Genomic DNA, 21,663 nt, shown 5'->3' on the forward strand with positions numbered 1-21,663 from the left:
AAGTTGTTGACACTTATCAAACATTTCAGCGGTTTATTACTTCTTCTGGTTTACAGAAGCTTAAACGTGCGCTAGCTAGTACAAATATGGACTTTTTCTATGATATTAATAATGATCCTGATTTTTTAACAGTCTTTCTTACCGAAACTTATAACAATTTAATATTAAAACATTTTCCACTAAAAAAAGTACGACAAATGGCTGAAAAAACACCTGTGCAATGGTTTAATAATGAATTAAGGTCTTACAGATCCAATCTTTCTCTTGTTAAACACATTGCAGATGCCACTAAGGATCCCGATTTGTTCAAAGTATATAAAAAACAAAAAGTTGAATATAATCGGCAATTGAAAATTGCTAAAAAGTCAGCTTACTGTAATTTTATTACTAATTCCAATAATAAACCTAGAGACTGCTGGAAAATAGTAAATTTTGAAAGAAACTACACAAGATCCAGTTCGGTACAACCTGATCTACCTCCAGACGAAATGAATCAATTTTTTACTACAATTGCAGAGAATATAATTACATCTCTTCCCAGTATTAACGTCGATGTCCTCGTCAATTACAGAAATTATCCTTCTCCGAGCAAGTCCTTTTTTTTTCGTCCCGTTCTGGAAGAAGAGGTCTCTCAAATAATAAAGTCTCTTAGTAATTCTAATTGTAGGGACGTTCACGAAATTAATAGCAAAATTTTAAAAGAAACTTACCAAATAATTTTAACACCTTTCACTCATCTTATTAATTTAATTCTATCAACTGGAGTATTTCCAGAAATACTAAAATACTCAAAAGTACTACCAATCTACAAAAAAGGTGATTCCTCAAAAACTGACAATTACAGACCCATAAGCATTGTTTCTACCTTTGGGAAAGTGATTGAAAAAGTTATCAAACAACAATTTTATTCCTATTTTGAGTCAAATAATTACTTTAGCAACTCACAATATGGATTCAGAAGTGCTCGTTCTACTACGAACGCGGTATTTAATGTTGTGAGCGAGGTGATTGAGGGGCTTGAACGCGGCAATCGCATAGCAATTTCTCTTTGCGACTTGTCGAAGGCTTTTGATTGCGTTTCACACGACATTTTGCTTCACAAATTAAATTACTATGGAATCAGAGGTATCCCTCTTAAGCTTATAACTTCTTATCTATGTGGCAGACACCAGGCGGTAGTGTCTAAAGGTCATCTCTCCGATTTTCTATCAGTAAAACATGGAGTCCCACAAGGTTCGGTCTTAGGACCTCTTTTGTTTATTATTTATGTCAACGATCTGCCTAAATTCATATCTCCGTACAAAACCATACAATTCGCAGATGATACGACATACGTTATATCAGGAAAAAATAATGATGATTTAAAAATGTCTCATGAGGAAGTTTCTACTAAATCTAGCTCATGGTTTGCTGCAAACAAACTAAAACTTAACTCTGATAAAAAGCAAAATTTGGTTATATCTGCAAGTAATTTACACAATGATCTAGTAAACAAAGAGACTGTTAAACTATTGGGAATAACCATAGATAATCGACTTAACTGGTCGGCTCATATCTCACAACTTAAGAAAAAACTATCAAGTTCATTATTTGTTATTCGCCAACTAGCAAGGGTTGTCAACTTTGAAACATTAAAAATGACATATTTTTCCTTATTTCACTCTCATCTAAACTATGGTGTAATTATATGGGGCAATTCAACAAATGCACTTCAAATTTTTAGAATGCAAAAGAAAGCTATCAGGATGTTAGCAGGGGTTAGTTATCTAGAACACTGCCGACCTTTCTTTATAAAATTCAAAATTATGCCGCTACCTACTCTGTTGATATTTCAAGTTTTAACTGAAATTCACAGAAAACGTGCTCATTTAATAAAGCAGTCTGATGTCCATGTTCACAATACGCGAAACTGTCACTACCTACGAACAAATCGCTGTAGATTAAGTCTTTCAGAAAAAAATAGTCTTAATTATAATTATTACAATATTTTACCAAAAAGTATAAAACAGCTAAGCTGTAATAGTTTCGATAAAGTTATAAAACAATATCTACTAAAACATTGTTTTTACTGCTCAGAAGAATATATGACTCATTGCAGAACATCGAATGAACTGCTTACCGTAACTTTGCCATAAATGTTTTTCTGTTCATTATATGTTCTTGTTTGTATATATTATTTAAGTTACGTTTTATATTCGTTTTTTTTTAATACTATGTATGTTCTTTTTGACTTGCTACAAACAATATTTGTATTGTTATGTAGTTAAATAAATACTCTACTCTACTCTACTCTATTCATCTGTGTGGCTTGTCGTTGGTGAATACACTTGTATCAATTTTAATTTATATCTCGAATTCAACTTTAAAATTAGAGTGATAACTCTCGAGCTTACACTTTCTATTTTTAATATGTTTGGTTTATGTCGTTTGTGTACGATAAATCCAACCCCACCATTTGACGAATTGTCTTCTCCCTTGAAATGGAATAAGTGGCCAGATTTAAGAGTATATTGTTCTTCTCCTCTTCTTCTGACTTCACTGACACCCATTACGTCCCACTTTATTGATTTTAGCTCTTCCTCCATTTATAACAATTTAGACTCTTTATGACATTGTTCTCACATTATATGAAGCAATATGCATAGGTTGTCATCTATGGTAGCCTAGTTTAACCCGGGGATTCTAAGCACCCTCTACTCCGTCTTTCTTCCTACCGCTACCTTGGTCGGAGGTAGTGGAGTCGCCGGGCACTGAGGGCCGTTCGTTTCCTGAATTTTGCATACATGAATAGAGGAGCGGGGTTTAGCCGTTTCACTACCGCGCGGGCCAGTACCTATTGGTAGTGGGTTAGGATGTGTAATGGATATGTACGAATTTGATGGAAATTTTTGGTTAAGACACGACTTCTCCCTGGTAGGGGACTGTGGAGAAAGTCAAGGCTTGCTTAAGGCAGGGTTGCGTCCCTTTAGCAGATCTGTCTTCTACCGGGGTCGTAGAAGAGTATCTACTAGCTACCTTAGGCTAACTGCAAAGGTTAAAACACCTTTGGGCGGTGGGGTCGCCACATCCCTACGGTTTTATTGTTAAATGGTTAAAAATATTTTGTTAAATTAAAGGTCAAAAATAATTGAAATCTTGGAAAAAAATTGTAAAATCGAAAAATATATTAAAAAATTCAGAGATATTAATATTTTAAACTTAACTTGGTATTTATGTCTGAATAAATTTATACGTACATATGCATAATACGTCGCTTATAAACCTAGGGGTTGATATGATAAATCTATAATGTAAAAAAGTACTTTTATTGGTACTAATAAGTTTTATGAGAAAAATAACAATTTTAACTTAATAATGCTAGACTAATTCTTATCTCTCTAAATTGGATGAAATCTGCTTTCAGAGCGTCTATAATAAAAAGATATTATCACATCATAATTTATATTGTTGCATGCTTCGGACCCGTTTGAGAAAATCTCATTTTGGAGGGCATTTTTCAGCTCTGAAGTAATGAGTATTATTACGAACCGCTTTGTCTTTCAAACGAATTTATTTGCGATGAAGTGTAATCAAGTTGCTCGAAGAGAATCAGAGTTATATTGATTACCGTTTAAAAATACAAGAAAATAGTATGAATTTATTTTTTGAATCCATTAAGACTCCTAGATCTAATATAGAATAAAATACAACAGAAAAATGCTTTATTGGCACTGAAAATTTTAATGGCATGAGAAAAATAACAAAATCAGCACTATATAAGAGTATGACTCCTATTGATATTGAACTGGACGAAATCACTACAACATATATTATCGATGGTGGATTTCTTTTGCACCGCGTTGTATGGAATAAAGATGATACTTTCTGTAATATTTTACATAAATACGGCAGATATTTACAAACACATTATGGCTCAAGTATCGTTTTTGTATTTGATGGTTACTAAGACTACACTAAGAACATTAAAGCAATGAAACAACTAAGAAGAACTGCTGGTATTTCAAAATCTTACGAACTCCGTTTTGATAAAACAATGAATGTGCCTATCAGCCAAGAACAATTTTTATCGAACACATCTAATAAAAAAATCTTTATAGACATGCTTATCGACAAATTAAAAGCTGTTAATATCACTACAAAACAAGCCAAAGATGATGCTGATGTTCTCATTGTATAAACAGCTATTGCAGAGTCTGAACATGTCATTGTAGGAAAAACTTTCGTCATTGTAGGAGAAGATATTGATTTGCTCGTTATCTTGATAGGACGAGCTCAATCACATCAACAAGAATTTTTTTAAAAAAATATTGGTAAGGGTAATGCGGAGACAAAATTATATTCATCGAAAAGTTTTGATAAATACCCTCATTCCAAGAAACACATCTTATTTTTACACACGTTTAGTGGATGTAATACGACTTCTGCGATTTATAGGAAAGGTAAAATATCGTTTATTAAAATGTTTGAAAAAAATCACCATTTACCTCAGTCACCTCAACTATTTCAACAAAAAAACTGCTCTGTACAAGAATTATTTGAAAATGGAGTACGTATTTTCTTAGCAGCGTATAATGCTCCAACATCAGAAGACGATATAGACTCTTTCCGATACACCTAGTTTATCAAATCAACAAGACTCAACAAACCAGTGCAGTTATCAAGTCTTCTACCTTCAAGTGCAGCAGCTCCTCAGCATATCATTCGTGTCTATTATCAGACCCAAATTTGGTTGGGAAATAATTTAGAACCCCAAGAATTCGGCTGGGTAATGCAAAATGAATTTCTGAAATCAATAACAACATTATTACCGCCAGCACCAGAAGAACTGCTGAATACAATATTTTGCAATTGCAAGAAAGGTTGTGATTCCCATTGCGGATGCAGGAAATTAGGATTGCAATGTACTTTAATTTGTGGGCAGTGTAATAGACAATCATGTCTAAACGCTTCATCAACTTCAGATGATTTCAATGAAGAAAGTGAATATGCACCTGATATTCTTGAATATTTTTATTCTGATACTTTAATAAACGAGAATGATGATGATGAATCCGATATTGAGCAGTCAGAGGAAGAAGAAGAAGAAGAAGAAGACGATGAAAAAGAAAATTAATACAAAAATATTAACCATACATAATAAAAGAATATTAAATAAATATATAATTTAAAAAAATAATAAATATGATTTTTTCAGTATTTAATTAAATATAAAAATGATTATTGTTGAATTCGGCACTTGATCTTAATTTATTGTATATACAGCTGTTAAAAATATCATTCAAGTTCATTTGAAATATTTCATTTAATATTGTATGTTTGTTAAAAATAAAATAAATATTATATAAAAAATATATATTTTATAATTAATATCTATAAATATAGTTTATTAATTAATAAATAATAAAAATTTAATGATAATAATAGTATTTTAAGTGAATAGTTAACTATATAACTTATTATTTATTGAATCCTACTGGCTGACTTCGCGTTACCGTATACACAGGTAAGCGGTCCCCCACTCTTTGCGCTCTATCTTAAGAAGGGTTGAAGGTACATAAAAGTACTTAAGACAAAAATTGAAGAGAATTTTCCATTCTACAATTTTTCTTACCACACCTTAAATGTCATAAAGTGTAAGGGAAACAAGATATTTGCAGAAAACTCAGTTTCGTGACCTTTGACCTTAAATATCTTAAGTCGCGGACACGTGATTATATGAGACTTTTGAGGTAAGTTTTATACCATCAAAATAAAGGCGTATGCAAATTTTCAGCTTATTATCTTTCATTCCGAGGTTGCATCCTTATTTTACCGGACTATAACTAAAAGATAATAAAATAAACAGACCATTGCAAATTTTACGTAAATTGCAAATTGCATAATAAAACTTTAGGGACTAATAAGTTGAAGTTAATGAATATGCTGCCATTGCTTAGCTTATTTTACAATAAAAATAATGTTATAGGCAAATTTATTAATTAGCGATACAAATAATTTTATGTTGTATTGTCATATTTTGTAGAGACTTTCTTTATATTATTTTTCAAGCTGCAATAATTATCACAAAACCTTTATTGGAATTTTAATAATTAGCCTTACTTCCCTTTTAGAGAAAAAAAATTGTGACAATCTATATTTATTCCGGACTCTTCTTTTTTATAGAAAGAATGTTTGGAAGTAGCAATAGTAGAGCTAAAAAGTTCTTGAAAGGGTAAGCAAAGCTAGTGATTACTTAAAAAGGTAATATTGGTTGTGCAAAATTCAAAGAAAAACTGATTATTCTGGATGCACCGTCCCCACCTTGTGATGTAACTTATTCAGATAAGTGAACTAGTTCACTCGAAATCCTTCACAGTGGCCAAAAAAAGGTTGTTGTGATGGAAAACATTTTTAAAAACCCAAAACCCAGACAATGTTTCGAAAATACATCATTAGAACCAGTATCTTTTATTGAGTTGCGTACCCTCAATAATAAAACTCCTTTTATTGGTATTACTGATGGAGATCAATTAGCTCAAACGACCATCTCTTCTAGTTACCATAACGAACAAGCTGGCTAAATAAATTCTAATTCTCTCTCGTATCAAAACAACTTAGACGTGAGTACAAATTTTTCTGAAAACCCTCGTTACAACGCAGTACAAAAAAAAGTTCTTAACGAACTATCATGTTAGGATATAAATTTTCCTGCAATAGACAGAAAACAAGATTTATTAAAGCAAGTAGTTTGAAATCCTATCAAGAATCGAACAAGCAAGGAAAACATTAATAAGCACAAAACTATTTAAGATTTCAATTTCTCGTTGTTTCTTTGCATAAGGGCCAATATGGTAGCCTCTAACACAAAATAGACATTTTATTTCAACTTTTGATTTAGATATATTATAGGAACAAGAATAACAAAATCCTGTATACAAAAGATTATTTACAAGTGGGTTGGTGTTGTCTGATTGTTTTACCGTTATATCTGAGAGAATTTGTATTTTTTCATGTTCTGGATATCCCTTAGTTTCAAAAAATAATTTTCTTTTAGCCGACTCACCAGCACGTTTTTCTTTGCTGGTTTGCAAATTTGTACATTTGCTTTGGCATGTATTCTTCAAATTTGATGAATTTATATTGTTGCAGACATCAAAAAATATTTTATTTTTTTGAGCAAATTAACGTTTTCCTCTACAGAATCAGAAAATTGGTTCCGTGACAATTCTTGTTTTTCTTTGAAAACAATAATATCTGGTATATGTACTCTAACTCCATAATATAATCAATAAAAGTGTCTGCTTTTAAAATATTTGTATCTGCAATATCAACTGTATTTACTCTAACATTTTCTTTATTCTTCAGTCTGACGTCAACAGTTTGACATTTTTTGCTCCCGGAATTGACTCTTGTGGCAAATTTTTTTATTACTTTCATCTTGGTTTCCTTATTTTTTTGACCTTTATTGTTTGCTTTTGCGTCAATTCGCTTTTGTTTTCGTTCTAATTTTATTTTTTCTTGTTCTGCTTTTTCTTCAATTTTATGCCTCTCTGCATTGGCAAATATGTCTCTCACTCTGTGAAACGTTTTTGCTACATAATCCGGAACATACAAAAGAAAATTCTCTGGTTCTCCCCTCCTCAACCTATTTTATTAAAGACTATAAAGTGTAAACGCATGCCAAAAATAGATCAATTGAGAAAGGCACTCTGCCGAAACAGCTGTAGTGATAAGATTCTGTAATAAATTTTGTGGAAGTTTTGAAAACAAAGTTTTCAGTGTTTATTGTTACAACAAAGTTGATGGCGACTTTTAGATCAGCTAAAGTTAATTAAAAAGGCATATTTTTTTTAACAATTTTTATTATGTTTTCTTAATATCAATAAAACTACCAAAATTTTTCAATCTGTAATTCTGTCATTATTTCGTTCTTTATTCTACTTTTTTTTTAATTGAAGTTTATAATCTTATATATTTGGTTGAAGTCTCAATATATTATATAAGAATACATTCTTATAATTTGAAAGACATATCCCAATAACAATTTGTAGTAAAATTCTTTAAATAAACAATGTTTGTAATCGAGATCCTAGTTAAAATAATATTCTAGAAATATCCTACAAACTTAAATAATTACCATTCGCCTGGAATCTCCAGTATTTAAACAAGATCATCTAGCTACAGTTCCTATTAAATCTCATCAAATTTTACAAATATTCTGTTTAATATTTATTCTCATGTTGGGAAAAGTAAATACCTAAAGGGAAAATCTTAAATTAGATTCAAGCGACTCATTAAGATGAAAAGCATTTCAATCATTGGAAGTGCTTCATGTTTTCCAATGTTAATAATATTAAAATGTTTTTAGATACACACGTTTTAAATAAGATGAGCATTAATTTAAATATTTGTTGAAAAAGTTTAAGAGTATTAAAACACGACCACCGGAACGAATCACAAATATTTTGACAGTATTGTGACAGTATAATTATTATGTTAGAAGTTTTTATTAAAAAAAAGGTACGGAAGGAGGTACTGTAGCCTAGCGCAAAGTTTGCTACTATTTTTTCTGTATTTTTAAATTTTAAATAATATTTTTAAAATCTAATAAAGTAATTTTATTATTTTTTTCATTTTACATTTTTTTGTACATTCGAAAGTACATAAAACCGATTTAAGCTAATATACTTGTTATAGATTTTAATAAAATTAAAAAAGTTTACATGTTGTAAAATGGACTCACCTCGTCGAGTAAATGGACCCTTTCAACTAATTCGTGTCATTATTTTCGTGATGATGGCCTCAGCATATTTCTATAGAGAGAAATTAATTAAACACCAATAAAAAACTTCGCTTCAAAACTTTCTGACTTTGCAATACATATTTTTTATCTAAAATAGTTGGTCTGACATATGAAAATGAAGTCAAAAAAGTAACCGTATAATTTTATGCAAATAAATTTTTTTGTTGAACACTTGGTGACTCGTGATATCGAAAGAAGTATAGTCTAGTCGTCATGGGCGAAAATGCCACTGACCCTCTAAAAATTATACGAAGAAACTAAATTTTTTGGCTGAATGTCATTTGCCTAAATTTCAATTTTGGGATCCCAAAAATGTACAAAAAAATATAGGGGTAAAACGGAAAACATTGACTTAGATACCAAGAATCTGAAAGCTGTAGGAAAATAAAATAGTACAAAGATGTAATACGGACAAATTCGCGCCAAGCCAACTACTATTTTTTCTGTATTTTTCAAAATCAAATATTACTTTTAAAAAAGAACAAAGAAATTTTAATTTTTATTTATTATTTGTATTTAAAATTATATTAAAACCATTCAATAAATTACTATGTTTACTAACTCAACCTGCTAACGTATTAACAAAGCATTTACGTTCTTTACTTCTGAAAGACTGTCAAATTTAGATGAAATATTAAATAAATAATAAAATATAAATAAATATCATTTGATGGTAAATTTAGTTATTGTATGAACTAAATAGTATGTTTAAAAATATGAATTGTTGTATTTATATAAAATTATTTTAAAATGTTAAAATTTTAAAATTTTAACAGATAATTCAATATTGTTATTACTTGGATGACATTTATGACTTTTAAATTTTGACAATCATTACGAATCTAATTTTTTATTGACATATCTGTACCTTAATAGAAAAAGGGCTAATGTTTATTTTTAGTGTTTGTGGAAAATTGGGTTAACAGGTTTGCAGTATGTTGTTTATTCAAATATCTAATCAGTTTATAAAATATTGTGGTGTCTTTTTTTTAAATATGTATTAACCTAATGTCAAGCTTCATTGCACTAAATACTATTTTACTATTTTTCTGTATACGTAGGCAAACATGAACATTGGCCCTGTGTAAATTTTGACGGATAGGGACATTGGCCCTGCATCAAGAGCAGTACAATAGTATGATTAAGAAGAAAATGCTTTAGTTTTTGACATACAAAATAAAAAAGAAATTAAATTAAACCCTAACTTCGTCGTTGATGTCACATCATCATCATCATCATCCAACCTCAAGAGTCCACTGCTGAACATAGGCCTCTTCCTCATGTTTCCAACCCCGTCTATCTTGCGCCGCTCTTATCCAGTTTTTATTGAGTCTTCTTAAATCGTCAGTCCATCTTGTAGGTGGTCGACCGACGCTTCTCTTGTCTTCCCTTGGCCTCCATTCCAATAACCTCTTTGTCCATCGCCCATTTGTCATTCTGGCTATGTGTCCTGCCCATCTCCATTTTAGTCTGGCTATCTTCTCGATGATGTCAGTCACTCCGGTTCTTCTCCTGATGTCTTCGTTGGTTATTCTGTCTCGCAGAGTTATTCCTAACATGGACCGCTCCATTCTTCTCTGCGTGACTCTCAGTTTGGTAGCTGCTGCTTTTGTTAAGGTAAGTGTTTCTGCTCCGTACGTCAAGACTGGGAGGACGCACTGATCAAATACCTTTCTCTTTAGGCATGTGGGCAGCTCACTTTTAAAAGTTTCTCTCAGTTTTCCAAATGCTGCCCACCCAAGGCCGATTCTTCTCTTCAGTTCATGAGTCTGGTTATCCCTGCCAATCATAATTTCATGTCCCAGGTATTTATATCTATCTACGAGTTCTATTTCTTTTTCACCAATACTGATGTTCTGGTTGGGTACCAAATTGGTCATGATTTTTGTTTTCGAGATATTTATATTTAAACCTACACTTTCTGTAGCCACAACGAGTTCCTGTACCATCTCTCTTGCCATACCTAGATCTTCAGCTATTATAAGTATATCATCGGCGAAACGTAAGTTGTTTAGATATTCTCCATCTATTTTTATTCCCTTTGTCATCCAATCCAAATTCTTAAAAGCATGTTCTAGCACTGTATTAAAAAGTTTAGGTGACATTGGGTCTCCTTGTCTAACCCCCCGTTCTATTTTTATGCGATTACTGTTAGTATGTAATCTGACAGTGGTTGTTGCCTGCAGGTATATTTTGTATAATAATTTAGTATATCTATAATCTAGCCTGCATTATTTAAGCGCCTGTAATATTTTGCTTAGCTCAACTGTGTCAAAGGCTTTATGAAAATCGATAAATATTAGAACTAGAGGTTTATTGTATTCCACTGCTTTCTCTATTAGGGTTTTTATACTTTGTAGATGGTCATTTGTTCCGTAACTTTTTCGGAATCCTGCCTGTTCCCTTGGTTGATAAGTCTATAATTTTCTTTCCATTCTCTTAACTAGTATTCGCGTAAACAACATATATATGGCTGAGGAGGCTAATCGGTCTGTAATTCTCTAAATTTGCTTTATCTCCTGCTTTGTGTAATAGAATCATAGTAGCGTTGTTCAAGTCTGTTGGAATATTGGCGCTGTGAAGGCAGATATTGAAAAGTTGTTTAATTTTTTCAAGTAATACATCCCCTCCAATTTTTAGTGCTTCTGATACTATTCCATCTTCACCCGGGGTTCGATTATTTTTCATTTTCTTCAGGGCTTCTTTGATTTCTGATTTTGTTATATCGGGCATTAAATCTGATCCTTGGTTTAATACCCCAGTTTTTAGTGTAATTGGAGGTTCCGTATTGTTATCTTTTTTTCTTGATCTATATAACTCTGTGTAGAACTCTTCAACTATTCTTAATATTTCATCTCTGTTCGTTGTTTCTTCTCCAGTGCTGTTTCTCAGTTTGTTAATTTCCATGTTTTAATGTTTTCCATCAAAAACTGTAAATTTGCTAGGTTATATGTTACTATTAGTGTGTCATCAGCGTATCGTATATTGTTAATTAACTCTCCGTTAATGTTCATACCAATGTTTTGCTCTAGGAGCGCTTCCTGACATATTGATTCGCTATATATACTTGGGACTAAAATTTCGGCATACTACCTTGGGACTAAAATTTAAGTTCAATTTTTGACACTCCGTCTTTAAGCAATTTAGAGCAGCCACATATGAGTTTGTTAACTTATTTGAAAGCAAAAATAATGTCAACGGCACATAGTCTTCATTTTCGAGTCCGTGAACTGTAAATAGTTGAATAAAAAATTTAGTGCAGCATTTAAAAGTTCCATCAACATAAATTGTTTCTAATTTACTTAAAAATGTTAAGTTAGATATACAAGAAAAATGAACAAATTTTTTTAACGGATCATTTTTCAAAAAAAATGGTTCTTTTTGGTTGATTGTCATTTCCACGGAGTTTAACGAGTCATGTGCACTTATTATTCTGCGCAAATATTTTTTCTAATCAAATATACATCTTTCACGGTAAGAGTTTTAGCGCCTGTTTGTTTAATTTCGCTGTCTATCAACTTTTTTTAACGCCTATGGCTCACCCTGGAAACTTCCTACTCGTCTCGTAAAATATCACTTTCGGAAATTGTTAAATTACTCGTAAATTACTATAAAATTTATAGTGTGTTTTGTCAATAAATTGTTATGATGAATTTATCCGCGTATTATTGACAAAAATCAATTTTTTCCATATTGTTGACAAAAGTCGTGAATATTTATGTGCATATACTCTACCATTGAATAGACATATTTTCCTAAGTATGCTTAGCCTTGGTTTTAATAAATCACCTAAAGTGTGCTTTTAGATATTCATAGTACAACCACAAATAATTTAAAACTTAATGTAACAGTTAACGTGCATTTCGTCAAAATATAATTACTTATGGGATTAGTTGCTACAATGTATAATTAACTGGATGTATAATTCAAGCAACAAGCCCTAATAACTTGTAGTAACAGAGGCAGCAGTAAAGTTTTACGCAATTAAACATAATGTAGTTAATAATACAAGTCACTTTGATGACAAAAGTAATTGGAAACTAAAATTGTAATGACACTTTAGGCAAAGTACAGAAGCAATATGAACATAATCACTAATGCTAGGAAATGCAACACATAGAAAAAGGTGAATAAACATTGTAACGTTGTAAACGTGACATGTTTGTTATTTTTCGTTCAACTATTATTTAATTTCAATTTCTTTAGATTTTATTCAGCTATTAACATTTACAATTTTTATTCTAAAAGTAGTCGGTGCTCTACTTTTCCATCAACGTTCTGTTTACTAAATATTATATCAAAATCTAAATTCCAATTTTATTTTTCACTTAATATTTTAATTCTCTATCCTCAGACTCCATTACGTTTTATACAATAAACATACATAAATTTCTATGCCGCACTTCAGTCCACAAAGTATATCTGTCAGTTGGCAACTCTTAACTTCTATCATGTTACTTTAACTCTGCAGAAGGAATATAAAATTTCATCCCATAACAATTGTGGATTAATCCTTTCGTTACCAGCACCGTATATATATATATATATATATATATATATATATATATATATATATATATATATATATATATATGTATATATATATAAATAAATATTAAACTTAGAGCTAAGATTAATATTATTATAAAAATTAATATTAAACTCACCAGTCTTCCGCTTTGAACCGCGTCAATATCCATTTTGCCGAGCTTTCGACATCCTCTCTGATGTCTTCTTCAGGGCTTTCGAGGTCTCAGTCCCCCGAGCCCCCAGACACTACTACACTCACTAGTCACTTCTAGTTCACTCACTAGTTCACTACTGCAGTATTGTGAGGATGCAGAGAGGATGACGAAAGCTCGGCAAAATGGATATCGATGCGGTTCAACCCGGAAGACTAGTGAGTTTAATATTAATTTTTATAATAATATTAATCTTAGCTCTAAGTTTAATTGTACTAACCGCGGAAATCTTTCCGAACATATATATATTAGTAATTGATGAAAGTTTAATGTTTTTTAAAGGACGCCTGCTTTTCACGCAGTTTATAAGAACAAAACGTCATAGTTTTGGCATTAAACCATTTCTTTTGTAAGACTATGAGACAAGATAGATTTTAAATTTTATCGTATATACAGGCTCCAAAATGGAAATAGAGCGATACCAGGATCTGGGGATATTAGGGTCAGTTGTAACAACACTTATAAAGTTTTATTTAGATAAAGGCCACTCTGTATTCACGAATTACTGGATTACCTCTCCAACGCTTTTTACCTATTTATTTGAACACAAAACAAATACGTGAGGGACGATAGAACTAACAGAAAACAAATGCCTGATTTATGGGGTAAATTAGAAAAAGGCGAAACAAAATCGATGGTTAGCGATAATATGTTAGCCGTTAGATGGAAAGATCGTAGAGACGTTAATATGTTGAAAACTTTTAATTAAGATCAAATGATAAATGTAAATAAAACAAATAGGAAGACAGGGAAATCTGTGAAGAAACCAAAATGTGTCGTCCAATAAAACCAAAATATTGGAGCAGTAGACAGAACGGATATGATGCTAAGTTCCACAGAATGCGTTAGAAAAACATTAAAGTGGTACAAGAGACTATTCTTTCACATTGTTGATCTATGTGTTCTAAACAGTCATGCATTATTCCTTATGCAAAATCCAGGGCAGTTGCCCTTGGCAGATTTTCATTTGAGGCTAACTCGATAGCTGCTTAAAAGGTAATTTTGTGTAAAGGTAAATAAAAAGATTTTGAAGTAAAGTTCAGTTAAATATCTCCACCATTTTATCCCACTGAGGTCGCAAATGTGTGGTTTTGTTGAAATAATCCATGGCAATTTACCCTTTCAAAAGGAGCTCTGATTAAATATTGGATCTTCCGGCCTTCTCGTTCTGGGACCTTTACTAGCCACATATTATGTACATTCACGGTACCACCTCTTAACATTCGAGCAACATCTCATCCAGTAGAATCGATCTTGGATTTTTGATAGAGTCTTGTTTTTTTTAAATGGCCTTCAAATACACCTGTAACACTCCAAAAGAAATTCACTAACTCGCCTTTTTGGCAGGACAAGTTAAAATTTGTCCTGGTTACCATCGGGACATCCACATTTTTTGTGTAAAACATCATCAACTAATTACAAGTAATGCCAATTGTGCTCAATCACTTTTCAGTATTACACTTTTGCCAGAAATCTCACTCCTCGTTGGTCGACCCGGACCTTTTTCTATCGTGGTAAGGATTGGTACAATATCACCATCTGCAAGTTGCTCAGTGTAAAGGGTTGTGGAACTTCTATAGTCTCCTGGTCCAATCTGGGTCTTAATATAAGTAGCTATAACTAAGGGTTCCTTTGCTTAAACTTTATCACAGTGGTTGCAATCTTCTAGAAAAAGTCGTCTACTTATGGTATCGGCATTATAATGTTGAGTACGTTTATTATGTTTAATATCAAAATCAAACATTCGCAGTTTTTCCAGCCATCGAGCAACCTAGTTTCGGGTTCTTCAATTTGAGGATTCACTTAAGGTCGGTCCAAATAAGAAACTTCAGTCCATATAAAAACTTACAAAAGTGTTCCAATGTTTTCACCGCCGCAAGTAATTATCTTTGTGTTAGACAATAATTTCTTTCTGCTTTAAAGAGGACTTTACTAAAGTATCCAATAGCTCGTTCTGTCTCATCGATGAATATGGTGATAACAGTATTGTTGCAGTGGTGTCTTTTAGTCTATCAAACGCTTTCTGGCACCATTTCTTCCAGTTATACTGTTAGTCTGCTTCCGTTAGTATATTATGTAAACGTTTTGTAATGTCAGCAAATTCTCTTATAAAGCGACAATATTGAGAATACAAGCCAAAAAGCGATCTCAAGTGATGCTTGTCTAAAGGAACTGGCCAGCTCCCAGCGGTTTTTATTTTCTCCAGTCTTGCTTAGATAAAACCACATCCGTCCAGTAAAGGTCACTTGCTTTTGCAATAACTGGCATTTCTTTGGATTTAATTTTAGATTTGCACTTTTTAATTCTTTGAAAACAATGTTAGAGTTGTAGAAATATTCGTCAAAAGTTTTTCTATAAATGATTACGTCGTCTTAGTAGATAAGACGAATATTCCGATGTAATGATTTAAATAATACCATTTCTGATTTAAAGGTGACTTCAAATACCAACAGATGTCTCTGGATTGTCATTCATAAAAATATCTTTAAATATCTCTTGGTGTAAGTTTATAATTAATATTTAACCCATACCAGTCTTTTTGGAATTTCATATTTGACTTTTTATACATCACCTATAAGCCGCTTGTTTCTATTTTGCATTAATTGCAAAAAAAATAAGAACGACAACACTTGTTTTGAGCAGTACTTCTATAGCGACTTCTGTTATAATCAATCTAGTTTCTGTAATCTGTGAATATACAATATGAGCATTCACCAAGGCAAAATGCGTGGACAGTTTTGTAAATGAAGCACGCTTAGAAGCGAGGTACCGCAAATTGAACCCACTCTACGACCAGCTCATGCACACGCCGATCACACGTGGAAAGGTTTTTCATCAGCGTACAGTTTTCGTGCTTTCTGTTGTTTACTTATACTTGTTTTTATTTCCGAGATGGACATAGAGAAGCTGATTGAACTTTAAATACTGATTTTTCTTCCTTTTTTCCATCGTTTCTCATTTTTAATTAAATTACACATAATCATAACGCCTTTGAAATGTTTGATACAAAAACACTTTGATGAACCCAAAACAAATCTTCATTTGACTACATATCAAACACAACTTACTAGTTAAATATTTTACCTGTAACCTCTGAAATATAATGCGATAATTAGCAATACATGAGCGTCGCGAGTGGGGTTTATAATTACATGGCCAATACATTACAGTCTTTATCTTTCGATTCAGAGTCCAGTAAATTCAATATGCCCCAGGTTTCTCGTCTCAAGCAACGTAAATACGATTTTTTCTGATCTGAAAGGTTAATTAAATATTTTAAATCATTGTAATAAACAACCATTTTGGGCTTATCTATTTCGTTGCCTTCATGAAGACGTTCCAATTTTTTATCCCGGTGCTTTGTACTAATCATCAAGACATCTCTTTCATCACACCATTTTAAAATCATATAAATGCCACGATGTCTAGAAAAACAAATTTATACTGCTTGGACCGCGAGGCATCAAAAATTTTGTGCAATATTTGTGCGATTATCATTTTTTTGAATAAATCAGATATACGGAAAGGCATCCACGACTCCCATCTTAATTATAAAAAAAAATCTGACCAATTGACAAGAACTAAAATTAAAACACTGATGTTTTAATGGTTTTCTGGTGATGTCACGGTTGAATGAATATATATTTAACATACCTTTGAAATTTTGTTTTGCAATGCTACCTACAACACTTCTACTCAAAAACATTGATTACGTCATCAAGCTCACATAGATGACGTCAAACGTAAAAAATATTTTGAATATATATATATATATATATATATATATATATATATACATATATATATATATATTATATATATATATATATATAATATATATATATATAATATATATATATATATATATATATATATATATAATATATATATATATAATATATATATATATATATATATATATATATATATATATATATATATATATATATATATATATATATAGGCATATTCAACCCACATGGTCGTTTTAATGACATCTGTATAAATTCTGAATAAAGAACAGGGTTGAGTATAGCAAAGTTTTAACGAAGGTATTTAAAAGGTTTTTGGGCTGGAGATCGTTGGTTTAAAATCGCAGCCAAAAGGCAAACAGAGTCAATTTAGAGAAGGGATTAATTGCTCTTTTAAACATTCGAGTTTGTTGTCGTGTCGGTGTCCTTTTTTTGATTGCATGGTGGGTAGTAAAAAAACAACTTATATAGTACATAATAAATTTACAAGTATATTAAATATAATTACTATCATACGTGAATAAAAAACTGTCTTTATTAAACGCTTTTTAAAAATGAAGATTCTGTCACCTAAAAAAATTTAATAGAATAGAATAGAACATAGGTACAAAAATAGTTTTATTTTGACAAGTCAAAGGAAAAGGAACGATTATTTCATACATACATTATAAAATTTATGGAAAATTTTTGCGAATTTAAATATTATTACAGAAACGAAACACTAAATAAAAATATAACATGAAAATATTGTCATAGTAAGCAAATACTCTGACCAAATTAGTAATATTGTGTAAAAGCTGTATTTAGGGTCTCTGGTTTTGAATAGAAACAATGTTTTAAAAAGACTGACTTAATTTTAAGGTTAAACGATAAGACTTTTTACTTCATCTGGCAAAAAGTTATACAAACCAAAATCAGTCGAATCTTTTACACCTTATATCAACCTATAATGTTGTGCCTAATAGCATCTCTAAATCTTGTATCGTAATTAAGGAAGTTAAAGGCTATGTTAAATTTACCTTTGTTCGCATGAATTTTAATCAGCGACTCATACATAGAGTAAAGGTACTGGTATAATACCTAAATCTAGAAACAAAGATTTACAGTGTTCCATATACTTTGCTCTTGCAAGTATCCACACCACTCTTTATTGTATTTTAAAAATTATGTCTGCGTGACAAGAACCGCCCACAACAGTTATTTCGTACTGTATATGGCTATGCAATAGCGGAAAGTTAGTACTAAGAGTACTTTTAGGAATCATATAAACTAAGTTGCGTGTTACAAACTTGTAGCAAGTTTAGAACTGAATTAATCTGTATGATCCATACAATCCAAATTATCTTCTAGATAGATTCCTAATAGTTTAACACAAATTCTTGAGATATACTTCCAATCGGAACTAAAAATGAAATTTTGATTTTTGTCTTAACTTAGCTTTAGCCCATTATGCAAAAACCAGTTTTTTGCTGTCTGAGTATCACTACTTATTTTAATTTTTAAATTATATTACTCCAGATACTGAACAAATAATCATTTACAAGTTATAAAAACGCTAATAGAAAAGTGTACAGAGTATAACAAGCCTATCTTTCTTATATTCGTAGATTATGAAAAGGCGTTTGATACTATATGTCATCATAAAATTCTTCGAGCATTGACTGACTGCTGCATTCACCACCGATGAAGATTCATGAAGATACCAAGAAGTTTCGGATAGAACGTGGAATTAGACAGGGTGATACTATCTCCCCTAAATTATTTATAGCTGTTCTTGAATATATATTCAAGCAAATGTAATGAGAGGATAATATGGAAATTAATATAAATGGGGAAAATGTGAACCACCTAAGATTTGCCGATGACATCGTTTTAATATCTGATGGAATTGATAGAGCTACAAAAATGCTGCTGCACACGCTCTTTAAAGTGTCAAAAACAATTGGTCTTAAAATTAAAACCTCAAAAATATAAAATTAAATTAAAATATAAAAAAAAGATAAAATTTATGACCAACCTTGTAGTCAGTGGTAAAATTCTGATTGAGAGCCAGAGCATCGACCAAGTAATAGCTTACAAATATCTAGGTCATAAGATCTGCTTAGGGCGTGATAATCAGACAACTGGAGTACAAACAAGGATATGTCTCACATGGGCCTTTGGTAGATTGAATATTGTTTTCAAGTTTATTATCCCAGTTTGTTTAAAAAGAAAGGTTTTTAACCAGTGCGTTTTACCGGTTCTTACGTATGGTGCAAAAACACTGACTCTGACAAAAAGAACAATAGACAAAATAAGAGTTACACAAGGCGCTATGGAAAGATCAATATTAGGTATTACCATCAGAGATAAAGTACCAAACCTAAAAATAAGAAGAAGAATAGGAGTCACAGATGCAGTTGAAAAAATAGCCATGGTTAAATGGGCTTGGGCAGGACATGTTGCTGGATTAACGGATGATAGATGGACCAGAAAGATTCTGGAATGGCGACCAAGGTAAGAAGCATATCAAGGCAGAGGACGACCACCGACTAGATGGACGGATGATATCAAGCGCATCACCACAAACTGGATACAAGAAACTCAAGATAGAAATAGGTGGAAAATTTTACGGGAGGCCCACGTTCAGCAGTGGACAAATATAGGCTAACTGATGATGGTGATGATGATGATAATGATTAAATTATGTTAATTAACATCAATATTAATGAGAGTTGTATCGTCTGCAAAGAATACACTTTTATAGGAAAAGTATAGTGAGATAAGAGTGGCAAGGAGAATGTAGAGGTACATCTTTCGAAATGTATGGCTATATTTTTATTTGTGGAATTAAAAGCACTTCTAGTATGTTTGTCCTCTGGTCCTCTTGACTAAGAACATCCTTGCTATTTCTATTCTCTTTTTTAGTTGCGGAGTCACCAACTGTAGTGCTAAATGTCTTGGCATCGAGGCTTGAATCCGAACGATACTGTCAAAATACGCTCCGTATTAAAATATAAATTTAGTGTAACAAAGTGAAAAATAAAATAATACAAATAGACTACAGTGAATTCAGACCTACGGCTGTTCTTCCGATAAAAATATTTCGTCAAAATTCAGCAGATATCAGTGAGTAAGCATTGCAAAAAGCACAATAACCTCTTGATACAATTAATAAACAATAGACAAAAACATCCCGATAAGAGCTGAAGTACTGTCTGAAATAAAAGCGACGTTGCCGGCTATTGAAAAATTTCTGAATTAAAGCCGAATCATTATTACGAAAATCCAAATCTGAGTATAACTCTAAAGTGCTGAGAAGGGTTGAAGCTCCGGCAAGTCGATTGGGCAGACACCCTTACCGCGGTACAATGGAGCAGATACTAGAAAAATTAGAGAAAATCGACGAAAGAAATGTAAGAATCGAAAGCAAAATAGATAAAATGCAAGTAGACCTGGATAAATTAAATAAAAAAAAACGAACAGTTGAAGGTAGATAACAAAGCAATGAGAACTAAAATCACAGAACAAGAAGTTAGAATCGAAATACTGGAAAGACAAGCTAGAAGAAAAAACATAGTAATACAGGGGGTCAAAGAAAACCAAACAGAAAGCGAACAAGAGACGATAAATAAGATAAAAGGGATAATGAAAATAATCGGCGTACAAACAAACCTAGATGAAGAACTGGTAGAGATGAGAAGAATAGGCAGACAAGGTGATCCCCAAAATGTACCCAGACCCATCATATTAGAAATGAAACAAGAAGCTACGAGAATGGAAATTCTGAAGGCTGCTAAAAACCTAAGAGGAACTAAAATATATATCAATGAGGACTTCCCGAAGAAAATACTACAAGAAAGGAAGCATCTTCTTAAGCTCATGAAAATGGTACGCCACGCGAAGAAACCTGAAGAGAAGAAGGGTAACGCTAGGACAATAAACGACAGATCTCCCATATCTGATAATATAGATCCAAGAGGAAAATTGATGAAAATGGCGTCAAAAAACTAACACAAAATATAAGAAAAGACGGCGACAGTATAACGGAGTTGGCAATGAATACGGACATGAAACTGTTTTGTAAGAAAAGACGCAAAAACAAAACAAAACAAAATAAAGCAAAAAACAAAAATAGAAAAATAAGAATAGGAACGTGGAATATCAAAACACTTCTAAGACCAGGCAAAATGGAAGAGTTGGCAAAAGAAATGATAAAATACAAGATGGGAATACTAGCGCTACAAGAAATAAGGTGGGCAGGAGAAGGGATGATTGCTAGAAGAAATTACACAATGTACTACGCAGGAGAAAGCAAACAGGGGCGCAATGGAACTGCCTTTTTAGTTAGTAATAGCGTAAGAGACAAGATTATTAACTTTAAAGCGGTTGATGGAAGAATATCATA

General features: G+C 31.8%; 1 protein-coding gene across 1 annotated transcript; it reads left to right on the forward strand.

Moving 5' to 3' along the window:
• Positions 1-20,762: 20,762 nt before the first annotated feature.
• LOC140442439 (uncharacterized) lies at positions 20,763-21,269 on the forward strand. The gene has a single exon (XM_072533511.1). It carries the CDS (start codon positions 20,763-20,765, stop codon positions 21,267-21,269), a length of 507 nt encoding a protein of 168 aa, XP_072389612.1.
• The last annotated feature ends 394 nt before the right edge of the window (positions 21,270-21,663 follow it).

This window comes from Diabrotica undecimpunctata, chromosome 5 (genome assembly GCF_040954645.1).
Source record: "Diabrotica undecimpunctata isolate CICGRU chromosome 5, icDiaUnde3, whole genome shotgun sequence".
Lineage (NCBI taxonomy): Eukaryota > Metazoa > Arthropoda > Insecta > Coleoptera > Chrysomelidae > Diabrotica > Diabrotica undecimpunctata.

Bases quoted from the DNA above. Each gene is read 5' to 3' on its own strand.
- LOC140442439 (XM_072533511.1), top strand. From the start codon at position 20,763: ATGAGAACTAAAATCACAGAACAAGAAGTTAGAATCGAAATACTGGAA.